The sequence below is a fragment of the Pollicipes pollicipes genome, unplaced genomic scaffold (genome assembly GCF_011947565.3).
Source record: "Pollicipes pollicipes isolate AB1234 unplaced genomic scaffold, Ppol_2.1 Scaffold_4219;HRSCAF=4965_pilon_pilon_pilon, whole genome shotgun sequence".
Classification (NCBI taxonomy): Eukaryota; Metazoa; Arthropoda; class Thecostraca; order Pollicipedomorpha; family Pollicipedidae; genus Pollicipes; species Pollicipes pollicipes.
This window is the reverse complement of record NW_023596448.1, coordinates 19,907,028-19,932,278: the sequence shown is the minus strand read 5'-3', so window position 1 is coordinate 19,932,278 and position 25,251 is coordinate 19,907,028. Positions and strand designations below refer to the sequence as shown.

Genomic DNA, 25,251 nt, shown 5'->3' with positions numbered 1-25,251 from the left:
GCAGCGTGGAGATGCCGCTCTCGAGGCCGGCGGAAGGCGGCCGCAGCTCCGAGTCGACACAGTGCGGGGTCAACGGTGGACGCTGTCGAGATGGTCTGATGGCGTCCGGCCCGGTCCGTCCAGTGTCGGTGTCTGTTGGCTCCTGGCACGTCCAGTTTCGATTTCCGCTGGCGCTCGGTCCGTCCAGTGTCGGTGTCCGCTGGCGCCCGGTCCGGCCAGTGTCGGTGTCCGCTGGCGCCCGGTCCGTCAAGTGTCTGTGTCCGCTGGCGCCCGGTCCGCCCAGTGTCGGCGTCCGTTGACGTCCGGTCCTTCGCTCGCGGCGGCGCATTTCCCGTCCTCTATCGGCGTGTTTGATTGCGCCAACATTGGTCCGCGCTGACGCTTGCGTATGTTCGGCGTTGGCCCACGTTTGAAGCCTGTTTACGTTCAGAGTACGCCGGTGTACGCTGCGTGCGACAGCGCAGTGCGTTTGCGCAACGGCTTAGTCATTTGGCCGGTTTGAATGCGGTCATCCGATGGCGGTGTGTTTCTCTGGTGACGCAATGGGTGGCTGCCAATGGCGGTTTGTTTACCTGTTGACGTCATGGGTGACCGCCAATGGCGGTTTGTTTACCCGGTGACGTCATGGGTGACCGACAGTTTGCGAATCGCCGTGCTCTGCCGATCCGATCTGCCGCGGCTGACAGCCACGTCCGCGGAAGGGACTGGTGGGTGATTTAATAGCCCGTGTATTGTGCTCGTGCCTTAAACGCGTCGATTTTTTTATTTCGATTTCGTGGATCTTTCGATTTTCGACAGCTGCGAATTTATCGCACCCTGTGCGCAAATGTCAAGATTAGCGGAGGGTCTTTGCGCGCCCGGCGTCAGTTTCGGCGTCACTTTGTGGCCGGTTAACGTCGTATCGTGGCCCAATTCCTCGGCCGCGGAGACGGGTCGCTTTTGCATGCTAGCATTTAAGTGTGGGAGTTGTCGTTTTATAACGCCAAGAGATTCAACAGAATGGCGTCACTAACGAATTTTGACGTACGCCGGCGCCTTGATATTCTTCCACGCACGTGCCGTTCACCACACAGCGGCCGGCTGGGACCGGGTGAAGGCGGTCAGGACTGGCCGGCCGGGACCGGGCCAGGACCGGGCCAGGACCGGCCACCTGTCGGCATCTGTGGTCCCCGCTCTCGGCGTGTCACGTCCGTGTGACGGCCGCCGCCCGCCACCGCGGTCAGCCATCCGTTCCCATACAGCGCCGGATGAAAGATGGGCCCGCGCGCCGCGGTCTGGCGTGGAATCGGCACATTAGCGGCGCGATGGCATCTCCGGTGCGGACGCGGCGACATCTGGCGCTCCAGAGCACCTGGCGTACCGACAGCCGGCGTGTGCCGGCCGTCGACGGTCGGGCGTCATTCTGTCATCACGCCGAACTACGCGCCGCGGCTGGTTGGCTGTCGGTGGACCGGTGACGTCATCCCCAGCTGGAAGTCCATCTGGTCGCGGTGGGATAAAGTGATCGGGCGATGAATCGGGGTCGCTTTTACACGTTAGCGTATTGGTGCGAGTGTAATCGCTTAAAAGGCGAAGATATTGGACGGGATTGCATCACTTGAAAAGTGCCGGTTGTGGTAGCGTGGGCATTGTTCAGACGAAGTTGCGCCAGGGCGAGGATGACAAGCGCCGGCTGAGGAAGGGGTGTTGAGAAAGGCGAGTTTTTGTAGTCGTGGTCACCATTCTGGTCTCTCGCCGACCACCCAGACCGGGTTGAACAGACTCACGGACAACAACTGCCGGCAGAGAAAACCGCAGCCAGTCTCCTAAGGCAAGTGTTTTCCAAATGCGGGACCGTCTGAGGTTTCCAACCTGGGGGGCGTCTGAGGCCATTCGCCTGCGTGTCATGTTTACTAGCGCGCTCCGCCCTACAACCGACCCATCTGGCGTCGCCTCCATTCATCAGCGGCCAGCCGGCGGACGACCGGCGGCAGCCGACACCTGCCGGGGCCCGACGGCTGCGTCACCGAGGCGTCATCCGTCATCGGCGTCATCGGTCATCGGCGCCAGCCGGGGTGCCGCGCGACAGGGGCAGCCCGGGCGGGCCGAGTCGGGGGAAGAGTGGGATGGGTGCAGAGGTGTGCCGTGTTGGGCGGTGACAGGTCCGCGTCCGAGCCAGGTCCTAATAGAAAGCTGGCTGGTGGAAAGCGCAAAGCACTGAGTCCGGTGGTACATTAGAAAATGATGTTTCGAGATTAGGATGAGAGATGACGATGCTGATGGTTCAAGATGAGATTTTTTCTTGAGACGACTCAGGATTACTCGCCGTTCGGAGATGCCTATTGACGCGTCCTGTGTCGGTGCTCGGTTTGCTGGTGCTCTACCGCATCCACGCTCCTCCCGGGGAAGCCATGTGCGGTCAGTACGCGGGACACCCGGCAGCGCCGGCCCATCGACATTCCGTGGGCCTCTGCTCCACCGCGGCGGGGCGCGGAGCGCGGCCACACGTTACCTATCGGAGCTGGAGGCCGCACCGACGGCGCCCAGGCCGCCATTAGGCCAACGGTGCGCGCGGGCGGGGAGAGATGGCATCGGCGCCACCCGATCGTATCGGCAGTGGCGGCCCTGCGCACGGCGGCAGCGGCTCTGCGCCCGGCGGCCGCGGCGGCCGCGGCCCTGCGCACGGCGGCAGCGGCGGCCGCGGCCCGGCCGCCGGCTCTGGGGCGCCGCGCAGCCGAAGCGTGCCCGGCCTCGTGGGCCGAGTGACTGCCGCGTGTTTCCTGCCACGTGGCATGGTCTCGTCGCCGTCTCATCTCAGAGACCTGCAGAGGGGTCGATGAGGTCGATGAGGCTGGAGGTCGTGTCCCGCTGCGACTCACGCGGGTGTGTCTCGGTGATGGCTCGCTCCTCGCTCGTAGTGCCGCCTCGTCTCGTGTCGCGTTGTAGCGGAGATCTCCGCAGCGTCGCGCCATGGCCTGCTGGTGGCGGAGATCTCCGCAGCGTCGCGCCATGACCTGCCGGTGGCGGAGATCACCGCAGCGTCGCGCCATGGCCTGCCGGTGGCGGAGATCTCCGCAACGTCGCGCCATGACCTGCCGGTGGCGGAGATCACCGCAGCGTCGCGCCGTGACCTGCCGGTGGCGGAGATCTCCGCAGCGTCGCGCCATGACCTGCCGGTGGCGGAGATCTCCGCAGCGTCGCGCCATGGCCTGCTGGTGGCGGAGATCTCCGCAACGTCGCGCCGTGACCTGCCGGTGGCGGAGATCTCCGCAGCGTCGCGCCATGACCTGCCGGTGACCTGCCATGACCTGCCGGTGGTCACCGCCGGAATGCAGCGACGGATTCGGACGCCGCCCGCTGCTGTGGAAGAAAGTCGGAGACATGGGAATGGAGGCGGGCTGCTGTGGGAGCACCCGGCCGGGGCTGGGGAACATTACCACTCTCCCTCCCCACTGGGGAAGATGCATTGGCCGAACGAGGAATAATCGTGATGAAGGAGGAATTTCCGTGTTCTCATAGAATGACCAGTGGTCGAGAGCGTCCCGTTTGCACAGCCATGCGCGTACACTCCCATGTTAAAGCCTTTTTCGTCACTTCCATGGGAGCTTCCACCACGCGCAGTATGTTTGTGAAAGGCATCGACCGTGATAGCTAGCAGTTGGAGCTGTGCCGAGTGGCTTGTGTCATTGCATCCCCCCCCCCCCCCCGCAATGCGGCGACCCGCCCTGCCCGCGTCTGCCGTTCGTGGGCGGCCGCTTCCTGACTGCTCTGCACGGCGAAATTCCACGAGCGTCCGGCCGCTGGAGACTGCGACGCCAAACACCAGCGCCGGCGACTGCACGGCGCGGCAGGCCGCTAGCACGGGGCGTTGCCCAATCGGCACGCCGCCCTGCGGCGCGCACAATGGCCGATTGTTGGGTATTGAGGCTGGCCCGCTGCAGGCACGGCGTCGGCCGTGGCACCATGACATGCCGCGGCCCTTTGGCCGACGGGTGGAGAGGCGCGTCTGGCGCCTGGAGATGGGGGGCCTGGCGCGGTGCGGAGCCTCACACGGCGCCTTGTGTCGTCAGCTGGAATGGCGGGCTTGTGGAAGACGCTGCTGGTCGACGACTTATTGAGGCTTGCCGCTCTGAAATGGAGTTAACTCTGACCGGTTAGTGTAGTAGATCAAGGGACGCTGAGCAGTGGCTTGCGAAGCAGCCATAGTGGTCTCTTCCGCAATAGCTCCTGCCATTCGCAAGCGTTCTGGTGCAGCTCTCATGCGCTCTCCGCCATTCGCCGATGTCAGCTCTGAGCAAGGAGATGGATCTACACTCTGTCCCAACTTGCATGGTGAGGCAGGGCTGGCGCCCCGGATCTGTTCTTTCTCCAACTGTGCGGGCCGCGCGTGAGAATTTAAACTCTCCGCCGGCTCTGAGCCTGCAACGCCTTCAGCGGTTCAGGCCTCCGTTTGACTCGACCTCATGTGAGTCCCGTCTGGGCCCGGACTCGGCCCGTCCAGGCCCAGACTCAGCCCATCTCAGCCCGGTCTGGACCCAGGCTGGGCCCGCCCGCGGTGCCGTCTGCGGCGGCCTGCGGCCGGGCCGGCGCGCTTCACCAGGCGCCGGCTGCCGCCTGGTCGCACCAGCCGGCCGCGCCTGGGAAACGAAAGTCACCTTAAACGCATTAGCGCGCGGGTATTTCACGTGATGGCGGCCGGAGGTAATTTGTCCGCCGCCGTCGGGTTCCCGTGGGTTTTTGTGTCCGGTTTTGTGCGGCGCGTTCGCCGCATGGCCGCGTGGGCAGTCGGACGCAGCCGGGCGGCGCTGGTGGTCCGTCTCTCCCTCTCCCCGGGTCGGTCTCTGTCGCGGCCGCGGTCGCGGGTCTGGGGTCTCCGGTCCTTGTTCTCTCCTGACGTCGCCTGCCCTCTCCTCTCATTGTTCACCTCCCCCTCCCCTCTCTCTCTGCTGCCGTCTCCCATCCCACAGAACACCTGCCCGCCGCGAAGCCCTCCGTCTCAGCCGGACGCGCGCATTGAACGTGCCGGCGCCCGCTCCCCCCCCCCCCCCCATCACGCGCTGACTACGCCGGGGCCGGGGGCCGACCGCAGCCCAAGGTCGCACGTCGGCCGGCGGCGGCTCTTTTACGCCGGCCTGAGGGGCCGCTTCCGGCTGAGGCGGGCCGGGCGCGGCGCGTACGTGCCGGCAGCGCGGGCCGCGGCCGGCGGCGGCCGGGGCCGGGCACCGGCGGCGCCGGCTGGTGCGCCGCCGCCGGCCACACCGCCGGCGGTGCGGCCGGCGCGGCTCGATCCGTGGCAGAGGGGAAGTGTGCGAGTACGCTGAACGTGCATGTGATGTGTTATGACAGGTTTGGATTTCTGACGTGTGGTGGGTGCTTAGAAGGACTGAAGCTGCACCTGATCCTTTCACGATGAAATGTCCCATGACTGGATCGAGTGCCTTGTTAGCCCATCTCTGTGTGATACTTGTGGCAGAGTGGTACTGCCTGCTCTCTGACGTCTGTGCCCGCTCGCAGCCTTGTTTTGACTGACATGGCTGTGGGGCAGTGACCACACCATACACACGCGCTCGCCGGCGTGCCGCGCCGACTCTGCGGCGGCCAGCGCACCGAGTGCGTGGCGGCGGCTTTCCCCTGCCAGCGCTGCTCTGGCGCCCCTGCTCGTCGGCGTCGTTGACCGGCGGCTTTCCCCTCCCAGCGCTGCTCTGGCGCCCCTGCTCGTCGGCGTCGTTCACCGCCGCCGGCCGCTAATCTAATAGAGTCGTTGACCTGGCCGTTTTTGTTCCTTCGCCGGCTGGCTGGCCGTCAATCAATGAAAGGTAAATACGCGCCCAGGGCCGACCTCGCGGCGAGGCAGGCGACGCCCGGCCTCTGGGCGTTCGAACCGAGCGGAGTTGTGCGGCTGACAGTCGGCGGGGCGGGCCTCCGCCGGGGCGCCGTGAGAATGAAGACTAAAGCCCTCGTTTTGAAGGTCTGAATGGGCCATCCGAGAATGAAGCAGCATCCTTTTCATGTGGCTGCGCCACGCGGAGTGACGCAGCAGGCCGGCAGCGCGGCGCAGAATGACCGGCCGAGATTGGAGAGCTGCGGTGGTCGGACGTTTGGTGCGTCCAGGCTGTGGCCGCTGTGCCGTGGCGTGGTAAATGACCGCGAGCTTTGCTGTTCTGACTGTGACCGGCTGTCGCCCGGGCTTAGAGCGAGCCGCCCGAAGCACGTGACGTCCACCTCTCCACGGCCCCGCTGAGGAGCTCCCTTTGGCCGCTGCTGTGGGGGCCTCCTTACGACCGCTGCTGTGGAGGCCTCCCTACGACCGCTGCTGTGAGGGTCCCCTTGATGGCCGCTTAAGGCCTGCTTCTTCTGCCGCTGAAGGCCTGCCTATGGCGTCGCTGAAGGCTCCCCTTTGACCGCTGCCGTGAGGGTCTACACGGTTGCCGCTCAGGGCCTCCTTATGGCTGCCGCTGGGGGCCTTAGTTTGACCCCGCTGAAGGCCTCCCTTTAACCACCGCTGGTGGGCCTTGGTATCGCCGGAGCTCTGAAGACTCATTGCTATTGTCAGTGGGCTGTACATGCTTGACCATTGCTGTGCGCCTGGCCGGTGCACGGTGTCTCGCTGCGGCGTGCCACGGCAGCCTCTGTCTCCGTGTCTTTATGGTCTCCCCCACGGCCGCTCCCGCGCTATCTCTCTCCCTCTCTGTCTCCCGAACACGTCTCCGGCGCGGTCTACCGCGGCCCCACGCATTGTCCGCAGGCACGGGTCACAGCTCTCGCCGCGTCTCATTGTGGCGGCGCGCGTCATTGCCTAATGAACGGCCCCGCGCGCTGACCTAATGAGGTCGGGCCGGCGCCGGAACGACCCCCGCCCGGCCCGACCATTTACCGGGGTCGTGGCCGGTGGGCCGGCTGCCGCGGGCGCACGCGCAGCCGGCCCGGTCGTGTAGGCCGTGGGGAGGTCGGGGCGAGCGTGGCCGCGTTGTAGCGATGCCGTGTTGTACGTTACAGGCCGTGTTGTACGTTCAGGCCGTGTTGTACGTTCTGCACTGCTGGTTGGCGCTGATTCGTCGGCGGCGGCTCTTTTGAACGGTACGAGTGACTTATCTGGCAATTAGCCTTGTCGTTCGTGATGTTTACGCAAGGTTTCGGGTGATGGCATAACCAGCCCTCTCCAGGCGCTGGTTGTCCCTGAGCCGGACCTGGGGACGTGTAGTGAGGCCATGCGTACAAATGCCTTAAGCTGTGAACCCATGGTCGTACGACTCACAGACGCGCTCTAATTACTAGACAATCAGGGAGAATAAGGGCACTGGTGAATAGGACAATAGTCCGATGGACTTCCATCTGCGCTGAATCATCGCCCCGAACCCCCCATCAAGACACTGTATGCCATTGTCTCCCGTTGAGCAATGCGCAGGTTGTCTTGCGGTCGGCGTTGGCTGGCGGTGGCGGACCGGTGGCGGTCGAACAGGCGCGTGCAGTGGGTGGCGGTATTGATGTGTTATCACATCTAGTCATGAATTATGCGGACGGCAGGGTAAAACATCGAGCCTGGGTGTAAATGAGACCACGGTGAAAGCGTTTTTATTTGGCGTAGGGACTGACCTTGTGAGCTTTAGAGCATTGTACCTAACGCACACACGCGGAGAGGTTATCTGGTTTGTTTCGTCTCAGTTGGAATTTGTGTGGCCTGAAGCGTTATCCGATGCGAGAGGCTGTGGTCAGTCGTTTATGGGCTCGAATTACGCTAATCATGGACCTCTCCCGTCTCGGTGGAAATCGCCACGTCTAAAAACAACGTGATAAATGTATAGCATTACGTTCATGCCGCCATCACTCTCCATTCCGGGACGTAATCGGAACACGGTCCACGCTGCTCGGTGCGTCAGCCCGCAGCTCCTGCCCGTCCTCCCACCCGTCCTCCCGGCCGTTCTCCTACTCGTCCACTGCCGGCCGTCCTCCGCCGCTCGTCCTTCCGCCCGTCCTCCGCCATCGGTCGCCCCGCTCGTCCTCCGCCGCCCGTCCTCCCGTTTGTCCTCCGCCACTCGTCCTCCCGCTCTTCCTCCGCCGTCTGTCCTCCCACCTGTCCTCTGCCGCCCGTCTTCCCGCTCTTCTTTCCCCGTCCATCCTTTCGCTCGTCTTCCCGCTCGTCCGCCGCCTGTCGTTCCACCTGTCCTCCCGCCCGTCGTCTCTCACGTTCTCCCGCCTGTCCTCCGTCTCGGGTCGTTCCGGCCTTCCTCCCCTGTTGGCCGTTCCGCCCCTGGGCGCCGTGCGTATGTGGGTCGTTCCGGCGTGACCTGACCGGCGCGCGCGCAGGCGCGCCGGCGGCGGACGCGCGGTTAGTTCTGCTCTACATGGACGGGCGCGGCCGACCTTGATTGTGTCGGGACCGCGGATGCCGGCTGCCGTGTGCGGCGGGCGGCGGCGGCGCCGGCGGGCCGGCTCCCACCGTCGCCGCCGGCCAACTGCCGCCCGCCCCACTGTGGACACTGGACACGGCTGTTCTCTGACTGCAGCGGACAGCGCCTGTGGACCCGGACGGTCAAAGTGAATAGTCAGCAACAGTCAGCGGTACATTGGACGGCACTTGTCGACAGTGGAGCCCGCAGTGAGCAGCGACGTGGGTTGTAGACGGTCATCGCCGTTTTTACCCGGTCCTGTCCAAGCGTGTGAAACTGTTGAGCAGCCGGCGCTGCCGCGTCGACCTGGGCGCTGCTGCCGCTCGCGGGACAGCGGAGACCGAGCTGCCCTGTCTGATCGCCTGCCTTCGCGCCGTGCCTGCAGTCGTGACGTCAGACCGATCGCGCAGGCTCGCCTGGGGGCCGTAAACCCAGGCCACTTAACACAGGCCGTAAAGGGGGTCTTGCCACCGTCGTTAAGGAGGCCGAACGCCACGGTAAACCAGCCTTGTACGCAGACGTTTACGGCCGAATTGCTCGGTTACAACTCAGGCGGCACCAGCGCGCGGTTGTGGCCGTGCGACCTGCTTGAGCTGCTTTCCGAGCGTCATCGCAGTGTGACGTTTCGACGCGCCCTGTGCGCTCGCTCTCGCGCGGTGTCCGGGCCGTTGGCGCTGTACCGTGTCCCCCCCTGGTCGCGACGGGAGCCGGCTCCGTCCCGCCCTCCGTCTCAGCGGACGTGGTGGCTCGGCGGGAGCGTGGTAATGTCACAGGCGAGAGGGTGTGGTTTGGAAGCGTGCCCCTGCCACCTGTGGGTTATTGTCGCCCATTGCATTCGGCGTGAAGGATTGGGGCGTCAGTGGCATTAACAGGAGGCCATTCGCTTGAAATTGCCCAGATATTACCACCGTCGCAGCGTCCTGCTGAGGCGCGGGTCCGCGCCGTGTCCGCCCCGCGCCGCAGTGCGCGCCGCCGTGTCGTCGCGTACCGCGCCGGCTCGCGGTTAGCGCCAGTCGCGCCTCGCCTGCGACGGCCCGGCAGTCGGCGCCGTGCCGTGGGAGCGGCGACGGCCGGCGGCCCCGGCTCCAGCGTCACTGTGCGCCGCGTGGCGCCGACCACCGGCGGCTCGAAGTCGGCCACGCCTCGCTCTGCACCGCCGCCACCGTCGCTCTGTCACAGCGCGGCCGTCTCCGTGCGCTCTGCCTCCCGCTCCCTCGCTCTTCACCGTTCTGTCGATGACATCTCTCCACCCTTCCCCGCCTCCACCCTCCCCTAAATGACCCCAGCAATCGGCGTGCTCGTAAACACCAACAACTCGGACTAACCTCGTCCCACACCCCTTACATCACTGTGTGTGGTGTCTGTCTGCCCACGTTTATGTCGCCTCTGTAAGCTCGCGTGGTTTTTACCTGTTTGTGTGTTTGCCTGCCTGCATTCTTGCTCTCGGTTTTCATGCTCTTTTCCTTGCCTGCAAATGAAGTCTTGTCCTCAGTGTTCTCCCATGCCCGCAACTTCAAATAACTTTATATTTTCTGTTTGTATCTTATCTTCGCTCATCCGTTCTGTTCATTAAAAACAAGCTCAACCCATGGTTACTTTCATTTCCTCCGGCTCATATACTCGTATGTGAGCTTTCTCTTGTTCTCCACTCTCTACCGTTCACTTCTTCAGTTCTCCACCATCCATCTCTAATTCTCTTCGCGATTTTATCGAATGTACTCAGCGGCGCCCGCCTCCATCCCATTCATGCATCGATCACGTCCTCAACCCAGCTCGGCCTGAACAGGCTCCCCGCGACGCGGCCGGGCCCGGGCGCCAGACCCGACACCGGTGGCCGATCCATCGCAGCGCGGCGCCCTGCCTCCGCCGGCCGGCTCGTGACCTCTGCCGGAGTCGCGGTGATGGATCGACCCGCGCCGCCCCGGAAGGCCTCATGCGGTATTCATGGGCGCCGCCGGCCGTGACCGTCCTCGCCTGCCGGCGGCGGCTCGCGGCGCGTCCTCCGCGGCGGGAGGCGGAGGTCGTCCTCGCCTGTTGACCTCTCCGCTGCCCGGTCTCCCGTACCCCTGAACCTCGGCTGGCGCTCTGGAGACCGGGCGACGGCGGCGGCGCGCCAGGCCCTGGGCTTTCCTGGCAGCGTGGGATTTTTGTGTCGCCTGCAGACGAGGAATTTGCGAGGTCTTTCCTCATGGCTGAATGCGCGAACATTTGCTAAGGCTGCAAAGGGTTTTGCGCAACTCTGTGTCAATTGTTTGACTCACATTTTTACTTGATTGCACGTTGCGCGAGCTTTTCGTGGGTTGTACTCGAATTGTACGAGAGTATGTCGCAGTTCCCTGCGCAGCGCTGAAGCATAGTCCATTTATCTCCGGATTCCATCGCCGTTCTTGGATCTGCATTATGGCAAGCCCATCCAATGTGCGCCCGCAGAAGGATCTTCTCCAGTGATTGACCGCGGATCGACGCGCGGTCTGGCGCCGCTGTCGAAGCGTCCCGGCCCTCACGCCCTCCGCTCGTCCTCCCGCGCGTCGTACGCCCCGTTCCGTTCCGTTCCGTTCCGTTCCGTTCCGTTCCGGTGGCGGGCGGTGCGGCACGATGTCAATTTCCGGCCGGCGGCGGAGCGCCGGTCGCTTCCCGCCCCGCTTCCGCTGCCGGGCACAGGTCGGCGGAGGTGTCGACGTGGTGCGCGACGGGTCACCGCCGCCCGCCCTCGGCCTCCGCCGGGGCACTCAGCGCGCGGGGCGAGTGTAGTGTCGCCGTTGGTGTTTGTACGCTTAAGCTATAGCAGACACGTTGGCTGCAGTAGTTTTCTGTCATCCTGAACGTCGTTGGACTTGCATTTCATGGGTTGCACAATGTGTAGAAGACGGGGCACAGCAACCCACAAAAACGTGGCATGCACGTCACTAGCCATTATGTGTCCAGTATTTAAATTCACCGTCTGCACGTGCAGTGAATACAAGCAGGCGTGACCTAGCCAGGAACTTCCGGCGCGTCACTTGGCGAGCGGCCGTTTGTTTTCGCCAACCGCAGAAATGTGAAAACGGAGTTGTGAAATGACCTCTCAACCACGCGCGAACGCCAGGCGCTCAACCCGTGCCCGCGGTGAGGGAACCCGACCCACGGCGAGTGAGCTGTTTGTTAGAGGCATTCAACTCAGAGCTGAGAAACGCGACCTAAAACAGCCATTGGATCGACCGCACGCTTGTTCCGTGACAAACGGAGGCCACCTTCGACCTGCGGGCATCTCCGGGGGGCGGGGGTGAGCGTCACGGCCCGGTCAGCGGCCCGGCGTGATCGGTGGCCCGGCGTGGTCGGCACACCGCTGCGGCCGTTGCCGCCAGCGGTACTCCACCTTGTCGGCGAAACACCCGCCGGACCTGTGAATCTCGGCGTTCGCCGTGTGTTCGAAGCAAGTAATGAACACGATTTCTCTGCGCCGTAATGCAGGTGACTGCGCGCCGTGGAGCGGGTGTCATGCGTCGGCCTTCCGCCCTCAGGACCGGGGATAACGCCTCCCTTCGGTGGGCTGGGATACGGCGTCTCGTCATGGTGGGAGGATGCACGTGTTGGCGGCGCCAGAGCGGCTTGATGCCCTCACTGAAGCACGTAATCACGCCGTAAGCAGGGCTTGTAATGAGTACACTACAGCAAAAATGGGAACTGGTGAAGGCAACGACCACTATCAAGCGAGCGTCCTGGCGCGTAAACACCCGCAAGCGGTCGTCATAACCGTCTCACGCCTATTCCGCGCCACCGCATGACAATAAGCGCGGGAACATATCTGACGCACCAGCGCCGCCAGCCGCCTCTGCGGCCGCGTTGGTGCACACGGGGCTGACCTGCGGACCCTGTGGCGCGTGGTGTCAAGGCCACCTGTTCGCCTACGTCGGGAATGTTATGGGGTATGGGAAGTCTGCGGTGTGTTGCCATTGCTGTCCAGTTAAGAAAGTGTAAGTGCAGTGGAAACCAGTCGACGTGATCTTTAGCATCTAAAAACTGAATGCGCCCCGCACGGTCCTTTTGCAAGGCTCGTGATTGCAGCCGTTTCCTCTACGTCTTTCCTGTCGGCTCTGGCTTGGGTGCCGGCCGGTGGTTGGTCGCCGCCCTCGTCTCGAGCCGCTTTTCGGCGAACGCCGTCCGTGTCGACGCGCCGTTGCTCCTTTCTCCAGCGTCGCGAGAACATCACCTGTTCACGAGCGGCCGCAGTCCGGTCGGAGCAGTAGCTACCAGCCGACGTCGCCAGCGAATGCTCTAACGCTCACCGTCCCTCTGACGCCCGTCTGATGTCCGTGCTGGCCACGGAGCCCGCTGCTGGGCGTGTGGCGGGCTATCTTGACTACGGCTGCTGGTCCAGGGTCGCAGCCGTCTGGACAGGATTGGGGCTTCCAGCAGAACGTTTTGACTTTTGGGTGGTGCCTTGGGCGGGCCCATCGTATTGGGTAGTGACACTCTGCGCAGATCCGCGATATTCGCCAGGGCGGTAAGAAGGCGGCGACCATTGACCGACCGCACTACTGACGCCAGTCACCTAGCGTCAGGAAAGAGCCCAGCCGGCCCGCAGCGTGTGCTGTGTCGTCCAACAGGATGATGCAAAGCGTGCCGTGCCATTTCGCCAGGCCACCGCGCTCGTCTGGCTGCGGTGAGAGGGTTCGGCGCGAACGGGCCCGGGGCATGTCCAGTGGAACCAGCCCTGCGATCCAGCCCCGGCTGGATACCGTGCCAGACAGCCCGGTCTCGGAGACGACGGTGGCGTCTCGACACAGGTTTTGTCGGCTGCCGGGCGCCTGCCGCGCTATCGTGAGCGCCTGTCACCCGGGACGGCGTCCGTAGGGGCCGATTGGACTGATAGTTCGGACGCTGGCAGTACTGGTGCCCGTGTTTGGACCCTGTGTTGGCTATGAGTAATGGATCTTGACTGGAGCCCGCGAAGGCAAGATAGTATTATTCTTCACCGGTGATGTACAATCTTCCATCGCTGGAACATAAACAGGAGTGGGGTCCGGTTCGTGGTCAACAACCCGCCACACATGGGACACCCGTGACCTCGAAGCTAGTGTTTGGGTGCTGTTGACCCGGTGTGGAAGGGAGGCAGTGACGACCCCTGCTGTAATAGCGTGCGGCGTGAAAAATGGATCAAACTTCCTGTTTTCTGTTGGAATAACCCCTCTCCCGTAATGATCGTATTCGATACCTAATGGCCATGGGAGTGGAATGAAAAGACAGCGATCTATAGATCATCAAATGTAATCAAACAAGCCCCCTTAAAATTAAGGCATTCTGCTCCTTCGTGCGTGAAATGCATGACGAAAGATAGTTCGCAAGACGGGACGTGATAAAAGGCGGGACGTGATAACGAAATGTATTTAGTGCGCAAGTGCATTACGGCTGCCCCTGCTGTACTCGCTATGCGTAAAGTTACAGATGGGGTTCTACAAGGGCTATTCCTGAGCTCTTCCAAAAGGGCTAAAGGAGGTACGACGTCGTGGCCCTCTACGGGTTCGGGTGTATCTGGTGGTTCGGGTGTGTCTGCCCCTCCGCCTGTTCGTGTGTGTCTGCCCCTCCGCCTGTTCGGGTGTGTCTGCCCATCTAACGGCTCGGCTGTGTCTGTCCCTCTGTCGGTTCGGGGTGTTTGCCCCTCTGACGGTTCGGGTGTGCCCGCCAGTTCGGGTGTGGCTGCCGGTTCGGGTGTGTTTGCCCCCTCTGACGGTTCAGGTGTGCCCGCTAGTTCGGGTGTGTGACGGCTCGGATGTGCCTGCCAGTTCGGTTATGTCTGTCCCTCTGCCGGTTCGGGTGTGTCTGCCTCCCTTGGCGACTCGGTTCTGTCTGCCCCTCTGACGGTTTGGATGTACCTACCAGTTCGGCTGTGTCTGCCCCCTCTGACAGTTCGGTTGTGTCTGCCCCTCTGCCGGTTCGGAGTGTCTGCCCCTCTGACAGTTCGGGCGTGTCTGCCCCTCTGTCGGTTCGGGCGTGTCCGCCCCTCTGTCGGTTCGGGGTGTCTGCCCCTCTGCCGGTTCGGGGTGTCTGCCCCTCTGACAGTTCGGGCGTGTTCGCCCCTCTGCCGGTTCGGGGTCTGCCCCTCCGCCGGTTTGGGTGTGCCCGCCCCCCTCTGACGATATGGGCGTGTCTGCCGCAGGCGTACGTCGTCTCCGCCTCAGGATGCGGTCGTCGGTGAGCGTCATCCTGTCGGACCCGCCGCCCGACTCGGCCATGTCCTTCCCAGACTACCAGCAGACGGCGCTGGACCACCAGAGCCTGCTCATTGTCGTCCGGCAAGTCGGTAAGTACGCGCCCCTGGCGCACGCCTCCATGGTGTGGGGGTCCGCGACCCCCGGCCTGAGGGGACCGCGGTGGAAGGACCGCTTGCCGGCTCAAACGCAGATCTTTCGAGAAATCGCCCGCAGCTGACTCCCAGTCGTATGAAAGGTGACAAAAACAGGCACCGTAGACCTTGTCGGTGTCGACAGGTTTTTGGTTTTATCAGTGGTCCGGCCGGCGTACGCCGGGTCAGTAGAACAGCCGGTAAAACGGATCCTGTCGCACCGCACCGGGCCGCGTATCGGAGACCTTGCTGGGGTCGAACGGTTCAGGACACTCGCTGGCGCATTGTCCTGAGGACACTGAGGACACCCACTGGCGTAGCGGGGCCGACTCTCCTGGATTAACACACCGATCGGACGTGCGCTCAAATAACTGCCGCAACGCTCGCAGCGCGCCCACATCACTGCCGTTTCGAAACGACCGATAGCGGCCGCGCGATAGCGGTGAGCCCATTAGGCGCCGATTCGGTTGAGAAGTGCGGTTTTTGTGCGCCGGCCGCAGGGCGAACAGAAGCCGTGAGCCGGGCACGGAACGACGCGGCCGGTCAGGCGGCGGCCGCTCGTGGCGCGCGGCTGGGGTGCTGGGGCTCCGCCGCGACGGTGCGTTGTGCGCGGATGTCCAGCGGCATCCGTGCGCGTTGGCTAGTGAGTGTGCGAGGGCGCGCTGTCCGTATCCGAGAGGGCTGTTCGTGACGCACGATGGAGCTGCAGCATTCTTGGTGCTGCGCCCGCCCTCTCCGTGGCAGGGCTCCCACAGCATTAGCCCATGACAGCATCGGGTGAAATTATCATTCCAGTCTTAGTCGGGTCAGACAACATTCCCGCGGTCAGATTCCCCGCGATCCGACAGCGGCCCGGAGGCGGCCTGGTGGCCTCAGGGCGCGTGGCGCCGGCTGCCGTCTCGCGTGGCGTCAGGGCGCCCATGCCGCCCAGTCAGCGCACTCAGCGTGCTCAGGGGCCGCGTCCCGCGAGGCCGGCGGCGGCGGTGCGCTGGGAGACGGTCGCACGGCCCGGCCGCGCCCCGCTCGGCCTCCCGTCGGCGGCCGGGCGTGACGTCACCGCTCAGCTCACGCTCACGTGGCCAGCCGCTGCGCTCACAGCTTCACGTGCTTTCCAGGCCTCCGAGTGGTGCCGAGTCCGATCGTAATGGTAGCGAATCAGTCTGAATAGTGACAGACTAATCTGCTCTGTTAAAATTTGGACTGCAGCTTTCGCTGGACTCAAATGCTCAGCTACAAAAGCTAGCAGATGTGAACAGGACTGCGACATAGCGATATTGAACTGGTGTAGTTTAGGTAGAACACACCGAGTAATTTTATCTCAGACAGATCGCCGGCAGCTTGCCTCTGATCTGTCAGGTAATGAACTGCTTCCTGGTATATTTCCGTCCTCCCGCAACATCTGCGCAGCACACCGCCCTCGCTCGGAATACCGCTGCAGTGCACCGCCCTCGCTCGGAGTGCCGGTGCAGGGCCGGCCGGCTGAGCCGCCGCCGCCGGCGGCACCTCGGCGGCGTGGTCCCGGCCGGCGGGTCTCCGGTCGCCGCCAGCTGCCCTGACGCAGCGGCTGGCCGCTCAGCCGTCTCCCCTCCCCCGATCCCCGGAGCTGGTGCTGTATGAGCTTGCGGCGGCGGCGCCCTACAGCCCTGCTCGGGCGGCGGCGCCCCGCCAACGCTTTCACCCGCCTGGGCGGCGGCCGAGCGCGGCGCCGACGGAGGGAGGGTGGCTGCCCGCCGTCCCGCACCCTGTGCTGGCCTGGGCGGGCAGTGGGGTAGGGCGTTCATCTCCGGCCGGCCGGCTCGCCGCGGGGGTCCGTCCATGAACGCTGCATGTACCAGTTTCCTAACCTTTTCAGGTGCATTTTCTCCGAGATTATCTCCCCCTTCCCGCGGCTGAAACGTGCTGAAAGGTCTAATTCGTGTTATACAAAGTAACTGTATCGGCCATTCACAGAGCTGAACGCTGGGTATCTTGCCAGTGCAGTGTTTGACCACTCCACGCTGGTGAAAAAGCACCACCCCTATTTTCGACCGCCGTAGCATACATTGTCGGCGTCCGAGCGTCGCTCTTTGGATCGTGCAGATTTGAGTGAGACGCTTCCCCTCGCGCCACAGCTGGCGCCGGGGCTGGCGCGATATTGGCCGTGGCAGTCCGTCACGACGGGTAATAATAGCCGCGGCTCGGCAGAGCTGGACCGGGGCCGCCCCGCGCTCCCCGCCGTGGGGTGCGGGCCGCGGCCCCGCCCACTGGCCGCGTTTCTGGCGACCGGTGGCGCGTGACCGGACGCCGTGACCTTGGCGGGCGCGTGCCGGCCCGGTCTGGTCCGGTCATTGGTCGGCGCCGGTCATGGACCGCCACACCCCGCCCCGACCTGCCGGCGAAAGCAGCGACGGACGTCTCGTCTCGGGCTAGTGTCTCTGATGGGCTCCAGACTGAGCTGCTCTCGGCGTCTTATCCGCTGATCTGAGCTGGTAAGAAAGATGTCTGACGTAGAGGCCCAATTGGGCAGTAAGTTGTCTTGGAATATCTGGTTACCAAATCCGCTTTATACATGACCACAATCTGACGAATCACGAGAGGATGGGCGTGGGCCCAAGGCGCCTCCCCTTTGGCCGCATTTTTTCCTCTTCGCCATGGATGGCTCCTGACACGACGTCTAAACTCGGCGTGATGCTTTCCCATTGAGCCCCGCCTCCCTCCTCACTATGTAAATCCTGGCCGCGCTTCTGTGACGGAATTGTTTGTCCATGGCGATCTCCGCCTGTCGTCCGTCCGTCCGTCGTTTGGTCCTGGCCTGTCAAGGAATCAGTGCCCGTGTGGTGCGCGGTGATTCGCTGAGGCGATCCTGTGGCCCGGGCCTGCGGCACCCCTCCGCAGGGGAGGCCGGCCTCACCGAGACCGTCTGGGGCTGGTCCGACGCCGTGCCAGATGCCTCATCAGGTGCTGCATCGGCTGCTGACGACCCCCTCCTGTCGACGCCTACGAGCCGCACCACGTGGCGTCAGGCCACGCGACGCTGGCCCTGCTGTAGTGAGCCGTACAGCTGATCGTGCTGGGTGCTCCTGATGGGTAGTTAGTGTTTCCGTTTGCCTTGCATTGCGCATACAAGATGAGCTCCTGCGACGGCGGCCATGGCTGGGGGCATGTTTCGCCCCAGAGGTGCCTGCCTGGGGGCGTGGGCCGCCCACCCTGGGCGCCTGCCTGGGGGCGTGGTCCGCCCCTTGGGCGCCGCGACCCGGCCGCCACGGAGGGCGTGGCCCACGGCTCGGGTTTGGGCGCGGCCGCGCGTCGGGGAGCCGACCGCGACGCGCGCGGCGATCGTGATAAGGCGCCGGGAATGAGGTGCGACCTGTGAACCAGCTGTGAACTCGCCGCACCGCTCTGAGGAGGCGTGTCAGGGTCGGGATGAGATCCACGACACAGATCCACAACGCAGCAAGAGACTGCGTGGGAAGCTTGAGCCGTGGTTGGTTGGACTCGTGGACAATCCTGCCGCGTCGAGCCTGCACGGACTGCGCGTGCCTCGCCTCTCACGTGAAGCCTCGCCGATCCTCCTCGGCGACACAGTTTCCTCGGCGCCGTCTCTCGGACCGGCACAGTCTCCCCGGCGCCGTCTCTCGGGCCAGCACCTGGGCAGCGGCTGGCGGCACGACGCCGGGCGGCTGCGTCACGCATCAGCATCATCACGCATGGCGTGACCGGGGCGGCTGTTTTTGGAGCGCGCGGCGCGTTCTGCAGCCGGCCACGCCGCGGCGCGCACCGTCAGCCGCTGCACGGCCTGACCGACGGGGGGTGCTGCTCGGCCTGGCCGACTGGGGGTGCTGCTCGGCCACTGCTGGCCGTGGCGAGGTAGTACAGAGACGCTCGGGCGCCGCTGGGCATTGGTTGGGGTCGCCATCAGAGAGGAAACTTTCGAAAATGGTCGAGAACAGACGCTTGAAAGCCATAAGAGCATACAATGATGGTGTGTTTGTGATCAGTTGATTCCAAACGGTGGCATGTATTAGTGTGTTCGATCACTTTATTCCATACGATGGCATGAAGCCTTGATTTTAGGGCCCTGTCAAAATAGCTTACTGCGTGTATCCTGACCCCACATGCGGCCTGGGTCCAGGGTGTTTGCAAGCAGAGCCTGTTGCGTGTTCGCTGAACCCGCCTCCCATGTTAGGCTGTGGGACCTTGCGAGTTATCAGTGGTAGGAGTCTAACTTTTTTTGTGCTACCATATATTCGTTGCTGGACCTTTTTCGTATGAAGAGCGCTTTTGGAAAGACAAAGGATTACTTGGTAAAGAGTTATTAATTTATGCTCAGTGACCTAGCTGTTCTGGCCATGTGTAGCATCGAAGATTGATTTCAAATGTGACTTCACATAGATTGGTACAATCTTCACATTCTTGTGTCTGACCGTATTTTCCCGCAGCCACCGTTTGTTTTTTTGTTATTTTTTTTGTTGCTCAGGGACCACGCGAGAAATCGTTTATGACTCCTCGAAAAACTCATTAGGTTGAATGCGCTGCTTCAAAAATGTGGCGTAAGAAATCAGCAGGTAGATAGGCACCAGGCAACTTCCTCAAACATCACCGGTGAAATCACGTTAAAATCAAAGTGAACATTTGCAAGCGCGAACAGCAATGCTCACGGAAACAAGAAGGATCAAAATTAAAGTGCCTGTTTGCAATACCGCGTGTCCGTGGAGGGCCCATTTGAATGCGCGTGCCCACCGTTCCGTCGATCCTCCTTCACCCTGACTTAATAATCTGTTTGTTGGATGTGGTCCCCCATCGTGGCTGAATTCTGAGCCCCATTCAGTATTATTCCCCCTTCCCTGACCCTGACAGAGCCTCAGCCTCTTAGCCTCCGACCCTTTCAAACACCAAGGTATGGCAATACTTCATCATTTGAAACCTTCGACTGCACCTTCTTGTCTCCATCGACCAACTAACCACTTTGTCGTAGCCTGTTTGTATTCGTGGTTCTATTAGCACTTACTGCACACTTAGACGACGTTTTTCTGCACTGTGTACCGGAATATCCCAGACCAAACCCAGCCTTCCCCTAGTCCATAACGGACGCCGTGCCGATGTCGGCTCGCTGAGATACGGCCCCCTGGGGCGTCGGCACCGGGCCTCTGGTCGATCGGTGCGGGTTGTCCCGCTGGAGCGTACCCAGCTGTGTTAACAGTACCGTGCACCGTGCACGAGCGGCCACTTCTGAAGATGCGCCTCCCGTGCATAGTAACTGTGCAACGTCGTCGCGCGTGTTATCGGTCACGGGCCGGACTTCTCTCCATCAGCTGCACGTAATCGCCGCATCTCAGCGGGTGCGACACCGGAGCGCAGCACAGCGCCGTGTCCGGGTGGCGGGTGGAGGCTGGTCCCCGGCGACGCCGGAGCGCAGCACAGCGCCGTGTCCGGGCGTCGGGTGTAGGCTGGTCCCCGGCGACGCCGGAGCGCAGCACAGCGCCGTGTCCGGGCGTCGGGTGTAGGCTGGTCCCTGGCGACGCCGGAGCGCAGCACAGCGCCGTGTCCGGGCGTCGGGTGTAGGCTGGTCCCTGGCGACACTGGAGCGCGGCACAGCGCCGTGTCCGGGTGGCGGGTGTAGGCTCGTCCCGGGCGACACTGGAGCGCGGCACAGCGCCGTGTCCGGGTGGCGGGTGTAGGCTCGTCCCGGGCGACACTGGAGCGCGGCACAGCGCCGTGTCCGGGTGGCGGGTGTAGGCTCGTCCCGGGCGACAGCACAGCGCCGTGCCCGGGCGGCGGGTGGCCGCCGGACGCGCGAGATAGGGTCTCGCGCGGGACGCGCTGTCGCTTGTGGACACTGATAACGTGGAGCACCTCACCCTGCCTTCGACCGGTGTTCGAGTTTCTACTCCGCCCGGCACTAGCAAACGCCCTGTTTCTGACCATCGGAGTCAGCTGGTCCGACATAGATCTTCGCGGTTGAAAGGTGCTGTCACCAAACACCCGACATGTCGACATCTTCAAACTATTACACCGCATTTAAAAACTTACCGGAGAGTGAGTCACTCCAGTCGGACGAGTTTCATCTCGTTCTCCCATTGAGAGTGAGACGCTGGTGTGATCCCGCCCGCAACCATCAACATGCTGGCTTAGCCGGACCCACTCGAAGACCGTCTCAACCTCGTTGGAATGCCGTCTTTGACCTGGAGGATGACCCCGCTGATCCTCCGTGCCATCCGCTCAAACCGGTATGCTGGGTAGCGTACCGCTTCCGCACGTGTCCTGGCCGTCTGGCGGCTGGCCGACGGCGGCCGGCCGGGGTCGTGACCTCGGCAGCATCGTGTTCGCTGTCCCGTGACGTGACCTGGCGAAGCGGCCCGGGTGGTGAGCTTGGTCAAGTCATGCACCGTGACCCATTGACCTCGCGGCGACCGGCGCGCTTCCCGCAAGATGTGCTGGGGAGGGAGGGGGGAGGAGGTGTCATCCGTCCTGGATTCTCGTGCTGAAGCCTTGCACGCGGATAGATACAACGTTGGCCACGGCCACCATTATTTATTCATTTATTTCACATGAGCAATCCACAGATTCAATAGGTACCCAGTTGCGGATGCAGTCAACAGGTTAGACAATAAATACACACGAGCGTACACACAACAACACTCGCTAGAACTGTCGGTAGGCTTCTTCCATCTGGGGATGTCTGAATGGTTGGTGGGCGTTTCACCACTGCGTGGGTGACGTTGACCGACCAGGTCCGATGACGGCTGCCTTCAGACGCTCTCCCCCTCCCCCTCCCCGATTAATGGCGAGATGATCGTGCTGAAGTTGATTTTAGGGTGGTTATATACGCTGATCCATAAGTCACCCAATGTGCTGGTGTTACTGTTCATCGGTGCGTCGTCTTGGAAATGGCAAATCCTTGGTGAGCATCCAGGGCCCCTTAACTTTCGTTCCTGTTGAACTGGTCCGCCAAATTAAGCTGGTAAGCCGCTGGTGTGCTCAAGTTACCAGCCGCCTAACGCAGTTTGACTAGAGAGCCAACGCAGTCACGACCCCGTTTGCCGTGGAAAGCTATGTCCACAATGTGCTTACACTCACCGGAGTGTGAAAGCCTGTCATACGTGTCTGTCCTATCGAATACGGCCCACATTGTTTGTGACGCGTAACACTGCTTCGTCGATCGAGCCCTGGCCACCGCCGCCGCCGCCGCCACTCCCGGCTTCAGCCCACGGAGGGGCCATATCACCGCCCTAATCGGAGCTCTCGTGAATTACCAGCGGCCATTCTCCCCGCAACACGTTGCGCAAGCGTTTTGTCGTGCCTGCGCGGCGCTCGGGCCGGCGCTCGTACGCCCGCTCGTTGTTTCGGATTAGCATCTCATCAGCCAAATTGTCACCAAAGCGGGCGCGTGGGGTCGGCGGGCGCCCGGCTGCGCCGCTTTCACGGCTCTCTGCGGTCCTGCGCGCACAGCTGCCGCCGCGGCGGACCGGGCCCGGGGCTGTGGCGATCCGGTCCGCTGGCGCCGCCCGCCGCCCGCCGCCCGCAGACGAAAGCGGTCCGGAAACTGGCCGCGCGCCGCCCGGCTCGGGCGCTGATTGCGTTAGTGGCTGTGACTTTCTAGCGACTGCGTCCGGCAGCCGTCCTACTGGCCGCTCGGAGAGGGCTTGGTGCGTAGGGCTCGCCTTTCGAATCAGTCGCTGTGGGCTGGCGCTTGTTGAAGCCTTCAGCAGAGATGATCTCTCAGCACGTTCAGCCTGTGGATTTCGTCACTGACGGTGCTATGATGTGGGTGCTTACTCTAGGTCACCCACGCACTGCGATTCCTTTATGGGGCGGGTGCATGGTGGGTATTCCTAACCACCTCCGACTAGCTCCACCTTGCCACCTGGACACTTCCTGGTCGCCCTCTTTCCTTACCGCCCGTGCACCCCCCTCGCCCCCTGCCCGTCCATTGACTTGACCCGGCCGCCCGTGTCACGCATTCCTCCGCGAGCGGCAGTGTCATTCCGTACCGACAATGCTGATAATCACCGCTTAACAAGGACCAGGCCGCTGGCGCCGCAGCGCCCCGGGCCAGCAGCCGAAGCGGCCGGGCCCGCTGGTGACGAGGCCCGGCCCGGGCGGCTGAGCCCGCTGCTGAGGCGGCCCGGGCGGCGCAGGCGGCGCTGATGGCGTGTTTACGCAGCCCCGGGCCGCGCCGCTGCTGTGTTTACGCTGCCGAACGGCGCGCCGCGTGCTGTTGACCCTGCTGGCGTGGGCAGTGTCACGGAGCACGGGATGGCTTAGCGGGACGTCAGACGCTGGCGCTTAGCGGCCAGCGTCTGGGCAGGGCAGAGGTGCGGTCGTGACACCGGCGCCTGGTCTAGCGAGCGCTGCTTCCAGCGTCTGGGCAGGACAGAGGTGCGGTCGTGGGACCGACGCCTGGTCTAGCGAGCGCTGCTTCCAGCGTCTGGGCGGAACAGAGGTGCGGTCGTGGGACCGACGCCTGGTCTGGTTGGTTAGTCAGTCATTCAGCCAGTTAATTAGTTATCGGGTTAGTTAGTGAGACAGTTTGTTTGTTTTTTGTTATTAGTTATTGCGTTTTGAGGGCGCGCCATATGGCGCGCTGGCGTCCTCGTTAGTTGTTGGGACTCCGGTAACGTCCGTGATGGGACCAGGTTACGCTCAGCTCCTTAAGCGTGGGACGGAGAGGATGAAACCTGACCTCGGATCAACTACCCATGTACCTATGGCCCTATATTGAGACATCAGCTCACCTTCCGGCGGGTCTCGTGCGGTAGCTCCCTTGCGTGCTTCTGCCAGGACCATCGCTCGCCTTCCCAGCGTGACGTTGGGCCCGACAGTGGCCTGTCTCGGCAGCGCCCCAGCTGGTGGAGGGAGGCACCTGCTCGCAATGCAGGCCCACGGGCGTGACCCCCGTCGCACCGAGCGCGCGTCTCCAGCTGGCGGCCGGAGGTGACCTGAAGTCGGCCTTCAGGTTTGATCCGGTGTAGTCCGGTGGATCCAGATCCGGATTGGATCCGGTGGATCCGGATCCGGTGTAGTCTCGTAGTCGGCACCGCGACCGCGGTAGCGCGAGAGCCGTCCAGGTCCTGTGACGCACCGCGACGGCACGAGCAGGCGTCACACCGAGGACTCCGGTGATCGGGGTGTGCCTTGATGCCGCGTGGACCGGCCGGCCGCGGTCCGGAGATCTCGGCCTGTGGCGCAGCTGCCCCCCTCTGGGCACCGGTGACGTGGTGGCGGACGCCGGCCGGTCGGCCGCGGTCCGGACCTCGACCGGTGACGTGGCGGGCGCCGGCCGGCCGGCCGTGGTCTGGACCTCGGCCCGTGACGTGGTGGCAAGCGCGGCCGAGCGGCCGGCTGCTCCTGGTGTCAGCTAGCCAGCGAGGGCTTACTTTTCTGACGGGAATTGTTGATGGACGTTGGCTGCTCACTGCGACGTGTAAGTGGAAAGGACAGTTCAGAAAGGAGGTTCCCCATGCCGCAGTGAAAACTGATGCTTGTAAAATGTCCTTGCGTCAGGAATCCAACGCAGACATCTGGAGGTAAATATAAACGTCGTAGCCGCCGAGAGGTAGCGTGCTGTAATGCTGTGTAGTGCTGCGAGGTCTCTTATCGCCGGGTAAGACTGCGTGGGATCGAGCTATATGTGGTAAGGATTGTCTGTCTTGTCTGCCATTTGCTCCCCGACTGCCGTTTTATCTTTGCCTCTGACGGGCTCCTTCTGTGCGCATTACGTTCTCGAATAGCTACCTGTGATGCCTGCGGCCGGCCACGCTTCTCCTCCGAGGTCCCGAATAGCCCTGGCCTGACAGACGTGTGCCAGATAATTATGTTCGTGCGCCCCGTCGGGCCCGTCGCCTCCGGTCCGATGTCCCGCCGCGCCTCCGTGGTTGGGATGGCCGGAGACGAGGTGACCCGGCTGTAGATGGATGGTCGACGTCGGCCGTGGAGCGTGGCCCGGTGTAGTCCAGCCTGACTGCCTGGGGTGGAGAGCTCGGGCACGGATTGGGCTGTGAAGTGTGAGGTGTTCGGTGGTGGGCGGGGCGCGGGTACAATGCCGTGTCGGGGTACCATTTGTGGCGCAGTGCCGGGTGTCTTTAAGCGTGCCCGTGTACCGAAAAGGTCATCCGTCCCTCTTGTTCCTATCTTGCTTCATCCTGCATCCTCGCGGCACCCCTCTTGTTCGGGGCAGGCTGCATGTGTCAGCCACGAGTGGGCCGAGAGCCCCGTGGGAAGGGGAACCCCGACCGGGTACCTAGCGCACATGCGCGGGTTGAAGCTCGGCGGTTGGTCCCCCAGGCGCGTGCAAGTCTGCCCCACCGTTAACCACTTACCTTCATCCCATAGCCCTGAAATGATCATTTCTGGTTAAAGGACTCTAATCCAAAACAACAAATAACAATCACCGAAAGGGTGGCACGCGCCGTAGGCCACCAGGGAACCGGACCGGTGGTGATGGAGGGGAGCGCGTTGTGTGTCAGATGGCACCAGCGGTGCGGCGCTCAGTGTGCGGTGGGCACCGCTACTCACCGCAACCGCCGCCGCCACCGCCGCCACCGCCGCCGCCAGTGCCGTGGGATGGCTGACTTTGCCACAAAA

At 63.2% G+C, this 25,251-nt stretch overlaps 1 protein-coding gene across 1 annotated transcript in view; it reads left to right on the top strand.

The window, feature by feature from the left end:
- The window catches only part of brun (trafficking protein particle complex subunit brun), a 77,577-nt gene that overhangs the window by 13,260 nt on the left and 39,066 nt on the right, over positions 1-25,251 (top strand). The window contains 1 exon segment of the mRNA XM_037217876.1: positions 14,503-14,646. Coding sequence (XP_037073771.1) covers positions 14,526-14,646 — 121 coding nt within the window. The 5' untranslated portion in view covers positions 14,503-14,525.